The following is a 21,663-nucleotide window of genomic DNA, read 5'->3' on the forward strand; positions in this document are numbered from 1 at the left end:
TTCTTTATGTGGCAAATGACTTGACTTGTTTCGTCTACACTTCTGGAAAACTTCCCCAATTTGAGTCCAAGAGCGAACGACCCCAAATGTTCTTGAATGCATCGATGGATGCCCGTGAATTGTGCTAAAGGTGAGCGGGAAGTCGGAGCGGCCGGCTGAAAGTAACGGGCGGCATCCGTGCAAGCGTGCTGACGGCTCGAAGTGGACGTGCGCCGATGTAGGAAGTTGCCACTTAGCATTAAAATATTTGATCGTAGCCTCCAGTCATCCGTTTCGCCCGGGACAAGTAAAAGTCTCTTGTTGTTGCCGAAGCCAAAACATTTACAGAAATGAAAAGGCCATAAAGCAGCGGTTCTTAACTTGGGCCCATTCGAACCGCAGCGTTTTCAGTGAGTCAGTCTGATTCTGAATCTGTAGAAATCAATTTCATTTTATGAACATAGCTGACTCGAGGGCAAATCATGTGTTGAGCGACCACCGTTGTGAGGTGTGCGATGCATACATTCGAGCCTGTTGGCCAGGATGGTTCGTGCCGGTTCGTGCGGTATTTGCCCGGATTGTGTCAGCATCAGCTCAGACTTGTTAAAATTCAGTTTGAGGTGAAGTCCATACGCCACACGTCAGCCACAAGTCGACTCGACAAGCCGGAACTTCCACTTCAACTGTCAGAAAAATGGAAGCGTTGAGTGTAGAGACTTGGAGAGGAATTTGTGGGAGGGGCTACGTCACAGTCTATCAGTTTCATGTTAAGGGAAAAACAAGAAGGGCCCAGGATAGGAGCCTGTGGAGTCTCTTGAGGAATAAGACGAGGCAGACACTCACCGACCGTTACGCCACCGGGTTTTTAACACGGCGGCACTTTCTAAACGTGATAGCGACATCTTCAAAGATCTTCTGAGAGGACTCGCAAGCTTCTACAGCCATCAAGTGAGTTTTTTAACCGCAGCTGCCTAAAATGGTTCCGCACCCGATAAAAGGCTACGCGATAGCCGTCAGAAGGCTTGACAGGTGTGATCGTACCGACTGAGTACTTTCCACAGAGGATGAAAACATATTTCATTGGTTAAATCCCAACGGCCTGCTGGCTTTTCCCGGAATTTCCGAGCCCGACAGAACGGTGGTTAGCGGTCCGTTATGAGAGCGCGGCTATGTGTCAAGTAAGCGACACCTGAACGGCCCCCCTCACTCACACCGGGTGGTGTTGGGGTGTCAACACCTTTGTCCGGCTCTGACAGCAAAGCCGGCGCTGATGGATGTGACTTTGCCGCTCCTTGACATTTTAGTGCGCGCTGGGAGACTTCCGTAGGAATCCGAGCCTCAAGATTTAAGATGTCTTTGTGTCGGACATACAAAAAGTCATTTGTGTCATTTGTGTCCTGGCCGTGAAGCTGCTGATCTCTGAGAGGTTCATGCTGATACTTTTGTTTAGTTCGTTGTCAACTGTCAAAGAATGGACCTACCAATTGATGACTGAATATTCTGATGATGGGTTTGCATTTCATAGGATTTACATTTGATAGGAACACCGAAACCTGCCGTTGGTCCCCGCCCATCCCTAATTTTCAGGCTCGCGTGTCTTCTGTCTTTCGTGAATTGCGCTCAAGCTCCTGTTACTGATTATGAAGGTAAAATAGTGCATCCAGTTGCCTTCAAAATTCTCCCCCGTCCGCGTTGCAAAGCAGCTTGTGATCCAAATGGCGCGGGGAGAAGCTCGGGTGCGATGCTTGGAGCGCTGAGATGTTGTGGGCGGACGCTGAGCAGATGGAAGCCGCCACCTCCCAAGATAGTCATGTTCAATTATCTGTATCCAATTAGCACCTTGGGCCAGAAAGACAAAGTATTAGAAACTTTCAATCGACTCACATGGAAAATGCGGTAGCGGGTGTGTTAGTAATGAAAAAAAATGTATACGGTAGTAGTAGATGATTCTTCTTTTTTTTGGGGGGAGGGGGGGGGGGCAATAATAAGCCCGTGTGTATTGTCCTCTCGAGGCCACATCAGCTGGACACAGCTGCGCCCCCCCCCCACATCCCGCCCCTGCCGCATTGACGCACGTCCCCCGAGTGCCGCCGGATAACACAATCGGAGCATGTCGGGGGGTCGGCTTTAATTTGACGGGCAAGGAAAGCGAGTCATCGACTTATTTATGTCGTGCAATTAGAGGACTCCAAAAGAACGAGTTCCATTTCTGTCCACGGTGCCGACAAGTCCGCATCTGTCTCGAGTAATTGAACACAATCTTTCTTTTGTTGATCCGTGCATATTTGCATGGACTCATCAGATTCGTTTTGTTTAATCGGCAGCAATTCTGCCGGCTGAATAGTGAAAGATGATTAGTTGATGTTTATTTTCGTGACTTTTCATAACGGCACATGCATGTAAACGGCATTTCTTTTCGGTTGCCGCCTTCAGACGACAGTTGGGATGTAACGATTCACTCAAGCCCGATTTTGATTTTCAGTCGCCGATTTTCGTTTCAATTCACTTTTCAATCATTTTGACTGTTTAACTCCATTTTTGTCTTACCAGTGCTTTGTGGTCAAGGCGGAAATCGATGCTTTTATTTTTTACATGGATGCATCTTGCGGGGAAACACTTTTTACCAGCTGGATTGCCGTGAATGACGTGAAATGCGATTGAGGGGGGCGAGAGCAAAAGAGCAGCAGCCGAAGGAGCTGCCGGTTGTCAAAGCAAAACCATCCTTGCTTGAGCCTTCCTTGAGCTGCTTGTTTGGGCTTTCCCAAAGGAAATCTCAGCTTCATTAGGAAGAGCGCATCACTTTCACATTTCGCTTTGCATCCTCTGTAGACCAGCGTCCACAGTCGGTTATTTTATGTTTATATTTGGACATCAGATCAGAAAGAAACGAAGCAGGATTTTGAAAGGGCTTCGACTGATTGTGGGTCAGGGGGCGCTTTACACTAGAATGTGTGTTAATGAGCATGCACGCATCAACATGCATTAATGAGATGGGAATGGTGCTTTGCTGAAAGTCTCCTGGTAGGCACCGTTTTAATCGGAAGCCCCGAAATGAGACAACTCTAAAAAAACAAGTTTTCAACATGTCGGCTTGCTTTTTGGTCCGGTTTTGTTTGTAAATACAGTAACAAAAGCGAAAACCCTTTGGGCAAAGTGGTTAGGGCTTATCAAATTAATCGACAACTATTTTAATAGTCAGGTAATCGGTTGAAGCCATTTCTGAATTTAAAATCAGGGATGTGATTTTTCCGCTAATTCGCGGAATTCCGCTTTTTTTTATCCCCCCCCCCCCCCAAAAAAAAATCTTTTTTTTTTTTTTTTTTTTTTTTTTTTTTTTTAGTAGTTGATTGTGTATGCACATGACTCCGACAGATAACATCTTCTGCTATAACAAAGACATTCGTGGTATGCTCTAATATGAGTTACTTTTCATTTGGTCATGATACAATTATTTGTTCATGAAATTTGAACCCCTCAACATTATTTATGTGTTAACTTAGTAATCACATTATTTAGATATGATGATATTGTCAGTGATAGTTTTTAAAAGCAAAGGCAGTCCAATGTTTTTGAATGTGACTGATTTTGAGTTGACTAAAACTGCCATTTTATATGGGATAGTTCAATATACATTGAAAATTGATGCTGTTGTTTTGTCTATTTCTTTGTCATGTGAGTGCATTGAAAGTACTTAAAAACACGGACCTAGCTGGGTGCCAGCGGCCCCCAGACCCCCGGCTAAATTTTCAGATAATTTCACTTTGGTCAAATCACATCCCTGTAAAATGGTCCAAATCCTCTGATCCGTTTTTGTCAGGACGACCATTGCTTCAACGTTCTCTTCAATTCAGAGGCTGCATCAAAGCCTTCGGTGTGCTCTAGCATAAAAAAATGTTTAAATACGTAAACCCGTAAAACCCTTCAAAAAGAACGGATTTATACATTTTGGGGAGCAAATGAGTTCATAAACAGTAATCGTGGGAAAAAATGTTTTTGTAATCCACTTGAATGCAAAATGAAAACGAATCAGATTAGTCAATGAATCAATTGAAAAATCGATAGACGAATGGATAGTAAAAATATTGGCTAGCGACAGCGCTACCCTCAATATGCAGCAAAGGCACCCGATGCCGTAAGTAGAATCGAGGTGATGGTTTGAATCTGTGCGCTAAGAGGCGCCTTGACTTGACTTGAAGCGCTAACAATGACGGCGTGCTGCCTCCTCCGTGCGATGCCAAACGCTCCCTTGAGGCGGAGGTCAGCTGTCAGCTCCCCCATCGAGACACGTTGCCAATTTAGCGCCCATTCCCGCCTTTGCGATGCGGCGGCGGCACCTGCCCGCCTTTGTTCGCTGACCTTTGAATAATTCAAGCCGGCAAAATGCTATGACACATTTTTGATCAAAAGGCACCATCGAGAGGAGGCGGGGCCTTTCCGGGCGGGTTACGTGTTTTATGTCATGGACGATGAACGCTTTCTGGAGATTATCAACATTGTCAGTCCCGTGAGCAGACATTTTTATTTCTTTTGATGATGATTACTTTTTTTTTGTCGCCGTCAAGCTCGGATTCACCTTCATCATCATCGTCATCAATGTACTCTTTTAGCGTTGGTCGATGCCTTTCGTCTTGTAAGTGTAGAGCTGCTTGCAAACGCTCGCCATTGCCCGTTCCCTCCTCCATCTAGCTCCATCTAACGTCTTCTACTGCCGCGTCAATGCTTTCCAACCACGGAGTCACCATCATCTTCATCATCGATGATGATCATCGTCATCAACAATGTGCTCTTTTAGCGATGCTTTTGGTCTTTGAAAAAAACGTCTCTGGCGTTAGCTCCTCGCGACCGGCCGCCATTTTTCCTTTGTTTTCCATTCTGATCTCCTGCTCACCGCTCTAGCTCCGCCTCTACTGACGCCCACCCGATCTAGTCAAAAGAGAGTCATCGCTGCCCTCTAGGGGCCAAAAATAGTCATTAGGCTCACGAGACCTGCTTAAAACTTTCAGGAGAGCTCCGCAAGCCTTCCCAGCACCCGTTTCAAAAAAAATATATAAAAAATGGGAGGACGTCTTAACGTCTTTGGCGCTCCTCCGTAGGTTTTTGCAGAACGTCATTTAACGTCTTTGGCAGTAAAAGAGTTCTTGAAGCCTTCTTTTACCAGACAGTATTGAAGAGCATTGTGGCGAATCCGCTAGTCTGACCAACTGAACCATAAATGTTGCAAAGATAAAGTGATTTTCTGTCACGGAGATGGAATATAATTTCATATTTGTTTTATGGTCGCAGCCCAGCCAGAAGGAATGAGATCATTCGTTGGCATTGCCTTTGAATGATAGCTCACATCTTATCCTGGAGGAAGTTGACCTCTGCACAGGGTTAAAAAAAAAAAAAAAAAAATGGCAGATTGTATTATCTGTTAAGTTTTGCCGTCCCCTCGCCCCGCTGATGAATGGCGGCCGATTCTCGGTTGGCGACCAATCCGCCTTTTTGCTTCAAAGCTTTGTCTCCGGGAATGCTTTTGTTAAGGCCCGGAGGCATCCATCACAATAGAAGTTCACCTTTTTAAACTATTCATTTGAAGAAGCAGCGGAAACAGAAAGCGGTTTGCTGAGTTATGGGCTCCACCTGCGCTGTGCATCATCCTCCGCCAGCACCTGTTTTGACACTGCGTGTGTGTGTGTGTGTGCGCGTGTGTGCTCTTGGTGCGTACGCCATCCTGCTGCAATTCCTATTAGACGACTCTTGTTAGGGTGATTCATGATTTCGATATCCCTCAGGGTTTTTTTCTAGAAATGGAAATGTGCTTCTCAAGCTGAGGGGGAATCTGGAGTCGAGGCCGCAAGGCAGCATTTTTATGAGCTGTGTGTGTGTGTGTGTGTGCGTGGATCTGTTTATTTTGACTGTTGCACTGCATTTTTGATGTTATTTTTTTAATTCAATGAAAACTGCCTTAAAGATTTCTAGTTGTATCCTCATTGTTTGTGCTTGTGTGTATGTGGCTTTTGGAGAAGCCTCTCTCCGTTGTGATCTTGCACATTATACAGAAACTCAATGTCAAAACCAAAAGTCTGCATTTACAAAGAGAAGGAAGTCAGACGGATATTAATTGAACAGTTTTTTTTATTATTGTAGGGCGGTGGTCTAGAACTCGTTTTTTTTCTAATAATAACTTAGCACCTTAAGTGTCTTAATGATGGAACGCCGCGGTGAGAAATAGAAAGCACATTACAAAGACTAATGTTATATACATGCAAATCTCCCTCAAGGAGAATCCATTGTAAAGCAATTTACATGTCTGCTTGACAGCAGAAATTGAAAGGAAATGAAACATAATCAAGCGCGTAAAATGCATCTTGCGGATTTTAACTATCAAAATTCACAGTTTGTCCTGTCAGAAGACTATCTTCGTCTTCCGCGTGTTCGTTGTTGTTCAGGTTGAGAGAATGTTGATTTTTCTGAATACAGACTGGAGATCGGTGAGCAGGTCCTTCGAAAAGGATTTATTTGACAGAATATTCTGGACACGAGCAAGTTTACAGACAAATGGCTGCAGTTCCTCTCGCAAGTGTGTCATTTCAGCGGACTCACGGCATTCTTATACTATCTTGAAAAACCCTCAGAAAAGTTCAACGCACATGACGACAGCCGGAAGCAGATAAGACTTTTTTACACTTTTACACATAAACATCCAATACACGTTGAGTTCAACCCCAGACACTGGCCCATTGATGTGGAAACAGACGAGGTCCTTTCGGCATGATGACATGAGCAGAAATTGTGACAGCGCTTACAAAGACACATCCACAGATAAAAGTTCTACTGAGGAAATAAGTCAATTAAAACAGTTATGACTAAATCTAGGCAGAAGAATCTCAACAGTACACAAAAGATACTGAACACAAAAAAAACTTGCAAAGGTTTATTTTAAACATAAGGTGCATCTTCCTGTTCCTTTGGATAACTGTCAAAACTCTCGATCTCGGTCATGTGTTACCAAAGCAAAAAAAAAAAAAAAAAGGAGGCCCACAAGCTAGCAAAAAAATTAGTAAACGTCTCAGGAGAGTTTCTTGGGAAAGGAGAAAAGGCCAAATGATGAGACATAAGAAAAGTCGACCCGTTCCAAGAAAAGAAAGCTGCAAGAGATGATATCAGCAGCCCTACTTAAAATCCGCTTTTATTGCTGCAGGTGACCCGCACCGAGCCCGCTCGGCGTCATCCGCGGAGAAAGGCTCGCAAATGAGACTTCAAAAGTGCTTCGACGCCGTAGCGCCCTGCCTGCATTAATAGATTGCCTGGGTTCAAAATAGGGCGGAAGCTTGAGGAAAAAAATGTCAACATTACTTGCTTCCAAGTGGAGCCTCTTCAATTATGAATACGCTGACCGGTGGGTGTAGATTCTGTGATGTAGAGAATCGAATAGCTCGGAAGCCCGATTGCGTGTCGTCATTCGCACGTGCGGGCGTCACAGATGCTAACACACGTCCGTCGTCTACGGGGCGAACCGCGCCCCACTTGCGTGCGTGCGTGCTAATGATTTGAAGGAGTGGGAATGAAAATATATGAAGTGACAAAACAAACAGATGTGTACCCCCCCGACCCCCCCCACCCCCTCGTATTGTGAAGGAAAAAAAGAAAGGGATTTAATAAAGCAGGCAGCATGTTGGCAATAAGCTGCGTTAAGCAAGCTTGATTCCATCTATTAACGCGGTTTTACCGTCGTCTTTATTGCCCCGAGATGAATTGCAACCGTTAGCGTAAACTGGGGCTAAATAAGGCGCAATTTCCCCAGAATTTATTCCGAGCTGTTGTAAGACTAACAAGAAATAAAGTCATCGCAAGTTTATGAAGGACTCATTGAAAATGTGACGCTGCGTATATTGGCCTCGTTCTTTTTTTAACGGTTTTGTGTTACGGATGCGTTGCGCAGCCAAATTCTCCGGCGCTAATAATGTGGTGGAAAACACGGACGCGACTCCACTGAAGCGCTCCATCCTGACACGATGTCCACCCGGGCACTGCTCACTAATTGCGCCGGGTTGAGACAAATTGCACAACATGTAGCGAACCTTCCCCCCCGACTGAAACCTTTTCTGAATGCTGATGGACAAACTTGACGATGTGGACATTCGACTGGTTGGCGCTTCCCTTGTGCTGCGCAGTACCAGGCTGGGACTCACGTCTACTCTCCTTCGTATCCACCTTCAAATAGTACCACTGAGAACTCTTAAAGTGCGTTATCAGATGAGTCGCCCGGATTTGCTTCCCGGCAATTGGTAAGGAGACTAAGCTAATGCTAGCGTTTTTAATCCAACGTTTCCCCTGAGAGTCTTGAGGGATCGGCTCGACGAGTGAGGGTCTAGTAGTGAGTCGCGTCACCCTCGTAGTGTACCGGTAGTTTGGAACTCATTGGGGTATCTGCTATTGCCCAAAATGTAAAAATTAAAACTTAAATAGCAAGTCACATTGAGCCAAGTAGATGCAGTGAAGTGGAAAAGGGAAAATCTCGATCCATCTTTGTTAAGACTTGCATGCTGACAGCCTGACACGCTTGTCGTTCGAACTTCCTACAGACAGGGATGTGATTTTTCCGCTAATTCGCGGAATTCCGCTTTTTTTATCTCCCCCCTCCCCCCCCCAAAAAAAAACGATATATTTTTTTTTTGTAGTAGTAGTAGTAGTTCATTGTGTATGCACATGACTCCGACAGATAACATCTTCTGCTATAACAAAGACATTTGTGGTATGCTCTAATATGAGTTACTTTTCATTTGGTCATGATACAATTATTTGTTCATGAAATTTGAACTCTTCAACATTATTTATGTGTTAACTTAGTAATCACATTAGTTAGATATGATGATATTCTCAGTGATAGTTTTTAAAAGCAAAGGCAGTCCAATGTTTTTGAATGTGACTGATTTTGAGTTGACTAAAACTGCCATTTTATATGGGATAGTTCAATATACATTGAAAATTTATGCTGTTGTTTTGTCTATTTCTTTGTCATGTGAGTGCATTGAAAGTACTTAAAAACACGGAAAACCCATGAGCTCCGGGGGGCAGAGCCCCCCTTGTCCCCCCACCAGGGCACTGCCCTGGACCTAGCTGGGTGCTGGCGGCCCCCAGACCCCCGGCTAAATTTTCAGATAATTTCACTTTGGTCAAATCACATCCCTGTACAGATGAATTTTTCCCAAGCCAGACTTAGTCAAATGTGGTTCTAGTTGGCAAAATCTCAAAATCTTTGACGTCACTGTGTCTCGTAGCACAAAAATATCACAAATGTTTCTAGAGTATAAAATCCAGCCTTACTGCCATGCACAGTTTAAACTTTGGAGGGAAAAATGTTGATTATCTAAAAATAAAACTGATTATTAGGTTTTTTAATTAGAATGCTCGATTTTTCGATATTTTTTAATAGGATATCCGAATTCCAAAATATTTAGTAGCTACTTGTAGATTTGGTTCCATCTACTGCATCTGGTTGGTCATTTGGCCCCACTTCAAGTGGACTGTAGCAAATGAACGCTCCAATTTGTGTACCTCCTCCTTTAATTGGATTAGATTGGCATGTGTGTGACTTTTCAACCTTTTAATGAAATATTTTCATAACTCTTATGATGAAACACTGACTTAAAACTAGTCGAATGGCACCTTTAGCATGACTTGAGGCGCTCTGTATCATTTTTACTGGCACTGAGCAACTCTGAAGAGAATGGTAGGAATACTGCCACACAAAAAACTACAAATGTGCTGAATACTTTATGGCACACGTCACCTGCCCGTTTCAGACAGAAGTCAATTTGACTGCCGACGCCTGATTACTGTTTTCCTGGCAGGAAGCTGCAAAAAAAAAAAAAAAAAACTGAAAGCATTTGTCTGAGGAGACAAAAAAGAAAAAGGGAAGCTACCCGGATAAAAGGACAGTCAAGGATCAACGGGGATTTTGTGAGCTCAAAAACGACGCGATGCGCTTGTCCTCATGGGAAATGTAGTCTTCCTTCAGACATAACAATAATAGTCACGGTTAACTGAAAGTGCTTTAGTGTTGCTTTAAGAAATAAGAAATCCTGATCACTAGCAATCAGGCAAACGGCTGTTAAACGATCTTCAAACGACCTTCAAACTTTTTGCCTGATTCACATAACAACAAACCAGCAAACGGCGATAAAGGAGGCTTTTGCTGCTGCCCCAAAGTGGCGCTCATTGGTAGCATTGCGCTGATGTCATCGCTAACTGCTTCCCATCTCTGGGAGGCGTACAGAATTTTCATATGATCTGGATCTTGCTATGATATGCTGTGAGGTAATAACCAGCGTTATTGTCCTTTCTTTGTCACACCAAGATTTGACTGCAGGGCAAACTTGCCTCCTTGTAAGAAAATCCGCAGGAGGAGAGCAAGATTGAGCACAAAACAAAAAAAAAACTAAATAGTGCTCAGATATAAAAAAAGTCAGTTGTGACAAGACTGTCAAATGAGCGCTGGTCCTCCCAGGAGACCTTTGCCCTCGGGGAGCGCTGTGATCACCGCAGCGCCTCGTGTTTGTGGATGTGAGTCGCGGCAGGTGGCGCCTGTATGAAGTATCACACAGTTTATTTATGACAGCTCCCCTGCTGACGCACGGAGACTGAAAACAAGCTGCTGACAAGTCTGAGCATCGCGCTTGTGACACCCGACACTCGTTCGCTCGCTCGCTCGCTCGCTCCAACTGCTCTCCAAGCACAAGCGCGTTTTCTTTGCTCGGAATGTTAGCCTTGAGCCACAATGACCGACGTGTTGGATTGCAAGGGTGCGTTCATGCTCATACCGATACTGTCATGCAATAAGATATGCGTTTCATTCATTCCGTGACGATGACTCAAATCATCGTTCCCCATTGAAATGAATGCAAATGCCATTAATTGGTGAAAGACTTTGCAAAAAAAAAAACAACACAAATGTCTTTCTTTACTTACTGGATAAGGAAAATTGTGCACTATAATGTAAAGAATTGAAGTTTGTGCATCACAATTCATTGGAGCTCCTTCTGGTAACTTGGCCAGCAGGGGGCAGTACAAGAAAGTCAGGTTTCACATCTACTTTACTGTTTGTGACTCAGGCCTTACTTGTAGATTTTCACTATTTGTAGTAGGTTTTGGTCCCTAAACTCTATAAACACTTTGAGTTTTGGCCCGTAGACATTGAATACCTCGTTACATTTTAGGCAACCTCATCACATGTCTGTAAATGAGCTTTCACTAGTCGGACATACCACATTTTGCACACCCCAAAAAATCCGAAAATTTTCATCAAGCAGATTTTGGTTCTAATGAAACTTGTTGTACTTGATTGTGATGGCACAACACTAAATCTTAGATTTTTTTGTCCACTCCCTACTGTTGATTAAACCCCTAAATGAAATCCCGACAGGTGTCATTTAAAATTTCGTTTTTGGAGACCTCAGGTTTCCGACCGTCCCGACAAGACTGCGGCACATAATGTCGCCACGGGTAGGACCTGAAATCTGACGTTAAGCCGAGGACTCCTTGTGGCCAAATCGTAAATCCTAACTGTAGTGCATTGTGTCCAATCAGGGGGCATGGCACAACTTGTAATCGGCGGCCATTACAATCAATCTGCACATGTCATGTGAAAATGGAGGACTGAAAGAAAGCAAAATGAAAAGTGGCTACAATATCAGCTTCCTGGGACTTGTGGAACTGTTGTGCCGGTTGCTTAGTAACTGTAATACTCCCGGATACGACCGCAGAGTGCACCGCAAGTAAGCCTTCCTCCATTTAACGTAGCAACCCCCCCCCCCCCCCTTTTGCATTCTTGCTGTAATTTCACTCAAAAAGCATCTTTTTGCATAATCTAGCAACAAGATGATTGATGTCCTTAATTTGACTTTTTCCTCTCCGTGATGGAAGCAAAACGAGTTGGCTAATTTGCATCCAGCAGCTTTTACAAATGCTGCTTAATACAAATAAACGTTTTTTTTTTTGTTTTTGTTTTGTTTTTTAAATACATGTAATCTCTTCTCTTCCTTCTTCCAACGCTGTCCTCTTTTTCAGGCACAATCTCTTTGAGGTTTTCAGCCTCACTGGAAGCATTCCGATAGATCAATCAATTGGGCAAAGCTGCGTGTGGGGGAAAAAAAAAATAAACATAAGAGTCATTCCCTCTGGATACACGCACATAAATAGACAATATGTTGTTTGTTTCACTCGCCGCTGTCTCTGAGGCTTGCTTCGGTCCTCTCTTATTTTTTTGGGGGGGGTGGGGGGTGGGGGGCACATATGCATTTCAGCGAAGCGCTTGTCGGGCTGCCTCATGCCATAACTTATTTCTTGTCGGCGGACGGTCCTGCCTGGGCCTTTCGCGAGCAATTACGCCGCCGTCAGTCACCGGCGGGTGCGAGCCTTCAGCGCCGCTCGCATGGATGATTGCTGGGATGACACGCGACGCTGACTCATCAATAACGGCAGCCCCGCAGGGTAGCCAGATTGCGAGATGCCCACGCGACGCGGCGGATTTATTTCAAGTGGCCGTGTCGTAAACTGGCTTTCGAGGGACTCTCGATAAAGCCTTTCAGACATCTCGTTGAGAGACACGCTGTTGTTCCAGCAGTTGTCTAATCATGTATTCTGTCTTTGTCCCTTTTTCTTCTGTTTTTTTCCCCCCCTCTTCCTTCTGTTCAACCCCCCCCCCCCCGTTTTGTCTTCTTGTGGACACCAGTGATGGCTTCCAAAGGCAAAGTCCGAGGTGAGTGGTGGCCATGTCTAGTCGAGCTCCATTTAGGATTAGGATGACATGTGTGGCTTGTTAGACTGGATTCCAACAAGCGGCGCAGTCCATGTGGGTGTGCATATTTCCATTGTAAAGAGATCCCAAATCTCCAACCTATCCTGTCCCACATTTCATTACCTTTTTATTTGGGTCACGGTGGTTCACTTGGGTTTGCTCGTTAAAGTTGAAGCTGCCATTCATTCCTTTTCCCATGTTACAGTAGAAGCCATTAACTCATTCACTCAAAACATGGAACCTCCCAAAAGAAAGAATAGAGTCTCTTATTTCATCAGGGGGGAAAAAAAAAAACTAGATTTCTTTCTGTTTCCGTTTTACCGCAATTAGCATTAGAATATAGCTAGGTTGAATCAATATTTTGAAAACACTGTCAAAAAGAGCTTGTTGCAACATCATGGCCCTGGCTGATCTCTTATACTCTGCTGCCACCTGTTGGCCGTTATTTGTAATAACTATCATTGCTTTAAGCCACCTCTTCAGGTCAGAAGCTGCATCAAAGCCTTCTGTATGCTTGTGCATAAAAAATATATATATAACTCATTCACTGCCATTGACAGCAATAGACATCAAAAATTCATGTCATGAAATCAATTATGATTAAAAAAAAAAAATAATAATTAATTAATTAATTGATAATTAATTAATTAACTCTTTGACTGCCAAAAACGTTAAATAACGTTTAGTAAAATCCTATGGAGGAGTGCCAAAGACGTTAAAAGACGTTTGTTTCAAAACAGAGGTGAAACTAACCATTTTCTATTGTTGATTACTGAAGAACGGAATAAGGTAGAAACAAACTTTTTTTTCCTGATAAAAGATGAGAGAGAGTCCAATCTTTCATTTGGTAGTATGTGTGTTTCCATAGTCCAAACACATAATTTTCTGTGGACCTTGAAAGATCAGTCAAAATGCTTAAATCGGCTGGCACCCACGGCATCCCTTTTCTGAAAACGTCTGGCAGTCAAAGAGTTAATTGCCCTAATTTTTAATAATCTCTTCTTAAAAAAAAGGATTAAAAAGAAAGAAAAGATTATTAAGAATTAGGAGCGTCAGGCGATTAATTTTTTTTGTAATTAATCGCATTACTTCACTAGTTAACTCACGATTAATCACAAATTTTATATCTGTTCTAAATGTACAATAATTTTTTTCTAAGTTTTCATACTCTTGTTAACAAAAGTGGAAAAAATGTTAAACTAATAGAAATAGTTGAAATGAATTTTTGACGTTTATAGCCGTCAATGGCAGTGAATGAGTTAATAAAAAAAAAATTAAATACGTTTTTGGGAGTGAAGAATAAAGTATTTAAAAAAATTGTTTTGGGGTTTGAATGAGTTAACTCATTCACTGCCATAAATTCATAAAAATAAAAGATTATTAAAAATTAGGGGCAGCAGGCGATTCAAATGTTTTACTGTAACTAATCGCATGACTTCACTAGTTAGCTCACGATTAATCACAATTTTTTTTATCTGCTCTAAATGTACAATAAAAAAATTCTAGGTTTTCATACTATTGTCAACAAAAGTGGAAACAATGTTAAACTAATAAAAATAGTTAAAATAATTTTTTTGACGTCTATAGCCGTCAATGGCAGTGAATGAGTTAAAATAGGAGACTGAAACAATACATAACATTTTAAAATGAGGTTGGCCAAATGGCAATAATCCAAAAATGCATTTCCACCAATTGGCAGAGTTTGTTTGAAGTTGGACTTTGTAGACGGTCTGAAACTGAGGAGTCATTTGGTCAAGTTTAGTGCTCGTTTAAAAGCGTTCTGTTTTAGTAGCAGACTAGCAAGGCGTATACACCAAAAAAAAAAAAAAAAAAAAACTCAGTAGCATCTCATGACTTGCTCTGTGTGGCCAAAATGTAGAGATGATTTTTCTTCCGATTGATAATGTTGGAAGGGCGAATTGCGCCTAATCGTTTTCTAACTGCTTGATAAGCGAGCTCCCTCATTCTCAATCCTCTCTCAATTCACGGCTGATAAGAAGAACCTCCTTGTGTGAAGTCGTGGAAAGGTTTGCCAGCCTTCTAATAGAGCTGATTATCTGCCCCTGTAAAACCTTCTCTGTACAATATTGGAATCTATATTGTAATCCAAAGTGCTTTGAGCAGGTCAAAAGTGTCCTTCCCACATTTAACCTTCTCGATTCCTTCCTGCCGTTGTCACGTTGTCGTCGTCGCCACCGATGCTGTAAATGCAATCTCGCGTCTGAGGCCGTGACTTTTCCTCATGCCTGATAACCTCGTCCTCCTGGAGTGAAGTGTGTTACACCATTTACAGTATCCACCGGCCAGAATGTGACAAATAATATTGACGATAAGTTGGCTGTCATTTTCTGCTTTAAGAAATCCATCCCACTTCAATGAGGGCGACAGATGTTGTAGAATTGAAACCCACCCACATACAAAAAATATATATAAAAAAAAAATTAAAAAGGAGAGCAATGATGATGACATGTCAAATCGGTAAAATTATCGAATGAACAATACTGAGCTCTCCACAAAAAAAAAGAATTGAAACATCTCCCTTTGGTCTCGCTTGCCATTTGATTATTTTGGGATGCATGAGTGTTTTTTTTTGAGAATAATTAAAGAAACACACACACAATTTGCCTCCCAGGATCCCCCACAGTTTGGAAGTTGCCTGCTTTAAAAAAAATAAAAATAAAAAACCTTTTTAAATCAAACTTGACAATGGGAAATCTGCATTTATTCATCAAAGAGCCACCAAACCTGTTTATAGATTGCTGATGTATAAATGATATATCTAACGGACGACGTTGTGTAGTTGTAAATGGAGGCTGTTCAAGAAGCCGCTATTTTTTAAAAGGGATGGCGCGTGCTTTAAAGAACACGTTGTGGCGCTTTCCTCAAATGTTGCGTTCAAGTGCCAAAGCGAGATCTTCAGCGTCAATCAAGCAAAGTTGCAAACTTACGCTGTGTTTTTTTTTTTTTTCTTTCCTCCTCAAGCCATCTGTCACACCAATCGAAATGATGAGAGGTGCTTCTAAGAGGAGCCTTTTTCCCTTTGGGACCCGGCAAATTTCTTCAGATCGCTTCCGAAATGAGCAGAATCTGTCCAACATATCAACACACATTAAATAATCACACTAGGTGGTGTTGATTCAAGCCATTTGGGGGTTTGAGCTTGGCGATTAGTCTGATTTCCCTGGTGAACCCTTTCCGGAGATTCAGCTCATCTCCCACAATGCATTGCTTTTAAAAGAAGCGATTTCTCTTCTGTATCACTTGCAGGAGAATTTTAGAATTCCAAAACCCCATTTTCTACCTGATTCCATTGACCTTATGCTTTTATGACATTTCATTTGCAAAACCAATTAAGGCGGAAAGCGTGTGAATGCTTGCTAAAGCTGCTCCGAAGGCCTCTCTCGGCTGAGGACGGTGCTGAGAGGAACGCCGTCCGTCCTCGTGGGATGGAAATAGTGGAAAATGGGTTATTTTCCTCTTGGAAAGGACGGACGGGGGATCAATTGTGCGTGTCTGAAGTCGGAAGGACACGCGGCGGTGTTTTGCATCATGCACTTTTTTTTATCTGTAACAGAAAAGTTTCGATCATAAATATATTTATGAGTCGCAGGATTCCCACAAAGAAATATTTTCAAAAAAAAAACATGATACAAGATACAGAAATGCAATCGAGCTCCATTTTAAAGCCATTCGTTGCATTCCCTTGACTCAAAAAAGGACCTTCGCCTTCGACATCTTCCACTTGGGTTTCTATCTTTGCCCTTGAAACGGGTGACCTTGAAATGAAGGGCAAACGATATCAATTCCCGGTGGGGAGAGCCTGGCCGCGATATTGGCTAGCCTGCTTTCAGTTGTATTTCAACACCACAGGATCAATTGATGGGAATCTCATTTCATTTCATTTTGTTTCTGCTTCGAAAAAAGGAAACAAACTTTTTGGTTAGTTTGACTTTTTTTTTTTTTTGTGCCGCGTAAAGCTGACAATTTAAATTGTGAGAACATTCCTTCGCGGGAACAACGCGCGGCGCTGACCTTATCAAGTGATGCAGCATCAGGGCCGCGTCTGCGAATGGTCCTCCATTATGCTGCCCGCGTCTGTCAAAACGACACGGGTCATTGTTAAAATAACATGCAGCAAGTCAAGATGGCTGGGGATATTTGCTGAATTAGACGCTACCGTTTTGTTTTTTTTTTAGCTCAAAAAAATAATAATAATAATTTGCCCTCTTCCCTTCCTGATATTTTTTTATCGACATAACCCAAGAATGCACAAGTTGATGAGCTGATGTTTGTCTGAAATTCCTTAATTACAGCAATTAGTCCCGTCCCTGGAAAGGCAAAGCAGCCCCAGACCATAAAAGCATCGTCAACATGGTAGATTATCGTATATGTTTTTGTTTCTTGTTTTTTGTCGTTGGTGAGATGCTGCCATTTTTTGTCAGATGTAAATGAGCTGAAAACCTTTCAGCGCCATCTTAAAGCTGTTGACTTTGGTAACGCTAGCAATTAATAACAATGAGGTGCAATTTCGATGTCAGCGTGGATTCTGGTGGCTCATTATTGATGCCGGGGGTTGCGACGGCGGCGTCTGTGGTTGATTTGCACACACAAAGTGTGACGCAAGATGAAAGGATCGTGTTTTGGACCAAAAGTACTGTAGGTAGTAATAAAGAACCAAAGGATTGTAACTCCATTTGTATTGCTGTAAGACGCGTCTCTCTTACCAGCAAATGTTTTCTACCAACTGTCAGAGTGCGCCTGACAGTTTTTTTTTTTTGCCGGAATAAGCAAGCGCAGGCGTGCCGATCTTTAGAAATCCTTGCATTCTTTCCATTTCATTGCATTTGGTCAACTTTGCCACAAACGTCCTTTTGTCTCAAGGATGAACTGATTAGATTTTAGTGGTCACCGTATTTTTTGACCTCACATTCGTCAGGTGCTTTTTTGAAATTTGGCAGCAGCGGCGGCTGTTGGAGCTCCGCGGTCAAGGTCAGCGGGAACTCACAACAATATTTTCGGGCGATATCTCAAACACAAACACGGAATCTGACTTCAGCCCACTGCGTAATAGAAAATGTGCACTTTTTTTGTCGAAAAGGTCAAACTTGCAAATGCATATCCGGGGTCGTTTTTCTGTTTTCCAATCTTAGAAAGTCATCAACATGATGCAACGGGAAATTCTCAAGAGATTTGTGATCTCAATCAGAGTTTTAATTTAGTGTCACTTCAAAGGTCGTGGCCAAAAACGGTGCTGCGCCTTTCTCCATTTTCCCGCGGTTCTACATCATATTTGTACAGCTCAGTTGAGCTCCCGTCCTGACATAAAGGTCAGCAGCTCCGGGCTGTCCGTCTGTCTGGCTGCACTTCTCCTCTTTTTCAATGCCTCCTGAATGCCTAAATAAGGAAAGTTAGAAGACTCTTGCTTGAAAGGTCACGCCGCAACACACAACGCAAGCGTGTGCAATTCTATGCCTTCTTAGCCGTCCGCTAGTTTGCTTTTGCTTCAGCGCTCGGTCGGCTCGTGAGCAAAAAATACATTTTGATGAAGTATTGACACGGCGTGCAGCGGGTTCGGCTGCATTGAGTGGTCGGGAGGCTCAAGTCCAAATGATTGCCGGGAAGCTTTGCGGCCGCCTTTGATTGTCCGGCGAACGTGCGCTCTTAATGCTTGAGTGAGGAAATGGATGATGATGATGATGATGATGATGATGAGTGAGTGCTTCCATTTTAACTCCTTCACTGCCAGCCTGGTAAAAATCGATCTTTGACGTCTATAGCCGTCTTTGGCAGTGAATGTGTTAACAGTCAGCTGTTGTAGAGTTAAAACACGGAGAAGAAAAAACTATTTTTTTTCCATTTGATGAGGGCAGGGATGTGATTTTTCCGCTAATTCGCGGAATTCCGCTTTTTTTAATCTCCCCCCAAAAAAAAAAAAAATCAGATTTTTTTTTTTTAATTTTATTTTTTTTTTGGTAGTTCATTGTGTATGCACATGACTCCGACAGATAACATCTTCTGCTATAACAAAGACATTTGTGGTATGCTCTAATATGAGTTACTTTTCATTTGGTCATGATACAATTATTTGTTCATGAAATTTGAACTCTTCAACATTATTTATGTGTTAACTTAGTAATCACATTAGTTAGATATGATGATATTCTCAGTGATCGTTTTTAAAAGCAAAGGCAGTCCAATGTTTTTGAATGTGACTGATTTTGAGTTGACTAAAACTGCCATTTTATATGGTATAGTTCAATATACATTGAAAATTTATGCTGTTGTTTTGTCTATTTCTTTGTCATGTGAGTGCATTGAAAGTACTTAAAAACTGGACCTAGCTGGGTGCCAGCGGCCCCCAGACCCCCGGCTAAATTTTCAGATAATTTCACTTTGGTCAAATCACATCCCTGGATGAGGGACAATGTTAACCTTCAGCGCTCCATCCGGAACGATGTAGTTCCAACTAAGTGAAGGGAAGCTCATTTCCCTGTTGCGTCACTCGCTAATGTCATGCAGATGAGCTCATGCTGTTGACCTGCTTCAGCCTTGGCATGTCATTCAGATTGTCAGGGCAATTAAACTACCCCCCTCCCCCCCTCCCCGGCCGCCATTCCCATCCCGTACTCTTCACAAGCACGTCAGCAAGGATCAAAATAAAGGCAAAGGAGCTGTGAGGATATGAAAATAAGAGACAAAGAATGTGGAAACGCAGCCTTCGGGGATCAACTCCAAGAGGAAATGAGCGGCGAAGCCAAAGGATGGGGCGAGGCGGGGAATTGAGCGGCGCGCGTGTGAACTGGAAAAGAAAGTAGGGGAAAGCTCCGAGTTAAGGAGAAGATCTAAATTTAGACATGGAAATCAGTCAGGGGGGGGGGGGAGCAGCTGCCTCTTTTCCTCAGGAGATGCATTTAAATCAGGTCCGGGTGGCCAGAAGGGACGACCGAAGACGCTCCTCCGCTGGTCAATTAGGCGCATAGACCACTTCATTCTTCTAATGGAACCATCATGGCGGCCCCTTTGGCCCTTTCGGTCCCAGCGGAATATTCATGCAGTGAGATTCCTGGATGTCTTTGGGCCTCCTCCTTGTGCAACAACATGTTGCTTTGGGGGGGAAACAGACTGTTTTTAATAAGGAATGTAAAAAAAAAAATAAAAAAAAAAGGCCAATTCCTATTCAAGGTCTTTTCTAGGTTGTAGTCCACCTTTGAAGGCAAACTTAGACCTCCACCAAGGCACTAACTTGTAGAGCTGTCAAAATTCATCGACAACTATTTTAATAATCGAGTAATCATCTGGAAGATGTTTTTTTTAATTTATAATTGTCCAAATTTTCAGATTCCAGCATATCAACTGTAGTCGTACATAAAAGAAGACTTTAGCAAACATGTGTTTTTATTTTGGAAAACAATGACTGAACCGGTAATACAACATCAATCCGCCTTGTTTTTTAACCAGTGTACGGATACAAAGTATGAAATAACCACCAATGACTTTGGCTTTTTTAATTTAAAAAAAAAAAAAAACGGTCAAAATATTTTTATTATAAATTATAGGCTGCCATAGGCCTTGTGAAAATGATTTTCCTTCGGTATATGTTAAATAACTACTTTACGTAAATATTGTGTCGTAGAATACCCGACTGGAGAGAGAAAATTGCACAAAGCAAGCAAAACCACGGAAATAAAAGCACAGACAGATTTTGAAACTCCTTTTCCCATAGGAAATAATGGGAACCGCAATAATCCGTTCAAAACTTTATTAACTGTACAGGCATTTTTTTTCTTATGAGGCATTTGTTGTGTAAAAAGAAAAAAAACTTGAGTTTCATCTCTAACTATTTGACTGCCAGACGTTTTCAAAAAAGGGATGCCATGGGTGCCAGCCGATTTAAGCATTTTTGACTGATCTTTCAAGGTCCACAGAAAATTATGTGTTTGGACTATGGAAACACACATACTACCAAATGAAAGATTGGACTCTCATCTTTCATCAGGAAAAAAAGTTTGTTTCTACCTTATTCCGTTTTTCAGTAATCAACAATAGAAAATGGTTAGTTTCACCTCTGTTTTGAAAAAAAAACGTCTTTTAACGTCTTTGGCACTCCTCCATAGGATTTTACTAAACGTTATTTAACGTTTTTGGCAGTCAAAGAGTTAATGATGAATGACTGTTCAACTTTTAGTTTGTTAAAAGCAAGGATGAGTCCAATGTTTTGGCGACTCCAGCCGGCCTTCCTCAAACATCATCTGCAAGAACCATCAATGCAAAACTTTTGACCATTAACTTCCCCCTTTTGTGGCCCAAAGCACAGCAAATAAATTCTATCCCACTGGGCTGAAGTGTATGAACAAGGCAGCCCGTCGCCGCAAGTTGGGGGGGGCAAATGAGGCAAAAAGTAAGTGATGTGCAGAGTGGAAGCAATAAAAAGCGCAAGGACGGCGGCGAGAAGCTGGTAAATCACAGGGCAGAGCACGCCTCGTGCAAAAAGGGGGCATGAATAAAACATATTTCTCTCCTCCCAAAGCTGCCATCCATTTGCCTCCTCCTGGTCTTGCCTCCATCTCCTCCGTGCATGATTAACCTTGGGAGGCCTTAATCAACGACCCGAGCTCTTTGACTTGGCCTTCACCTCATCCCAACAATCTCCCACTTCAGCTCCATTTGCGCGTTTGTTTGTCACACCTGGGCTGGGAATCACTTTTATTTTTATTTTTTCAATGTGCCATTTTTGCAAAGTAAATTCATCATTTCTTTCCCCTATGTGTGTTTCTTTATGATCCTCTCCTGGGGGGGTTAAGATGAGAGTTAAGTCAGGGATGAATAATCTTCCTAACCTAAGCCTTTATTCACACAGCCTTTAAAGCCCGTCCTCTGGGGACGGGAACAGGGATAGATTGATG

At 42.5% G+C, this 21,663-nt stretch overlaps 1 protein-coding gene across 1 annotated transcript in view; it reads left to right on the forward strand.

Annotated features, from left to right (window-relative positions):
• The window catches only part of cadm2a (cell adhesion molecule 2a), a 180,032-nt gene that overhangs the window by 109,955 nt on the left and 48,414 nt on the right, over nt 1–21,663 (forward strand). The window contains 1 exon segment of the mRNA XM_077546792.1: nt 12,695–12,721. Coding sequence (XP_077402918.1) covers nt 12,695–12,721 — 27 coding nt within the window.

This window comes from Vanacampus margaritifer, chromosome 16 (genome assembly GCF_051991255.1).
Source record: "Vanacampus margaritifer isolate UIUO_Vmar chromosome 16, RoL_Vmar_1.0, whole genome shotgun sequence".
NCBI lineage: Eukaryota > Metazoa > Chordata > Actinopteri > Syngnathiformes > Syngnathidae > Vanacampus > Vanacampus margaritifer.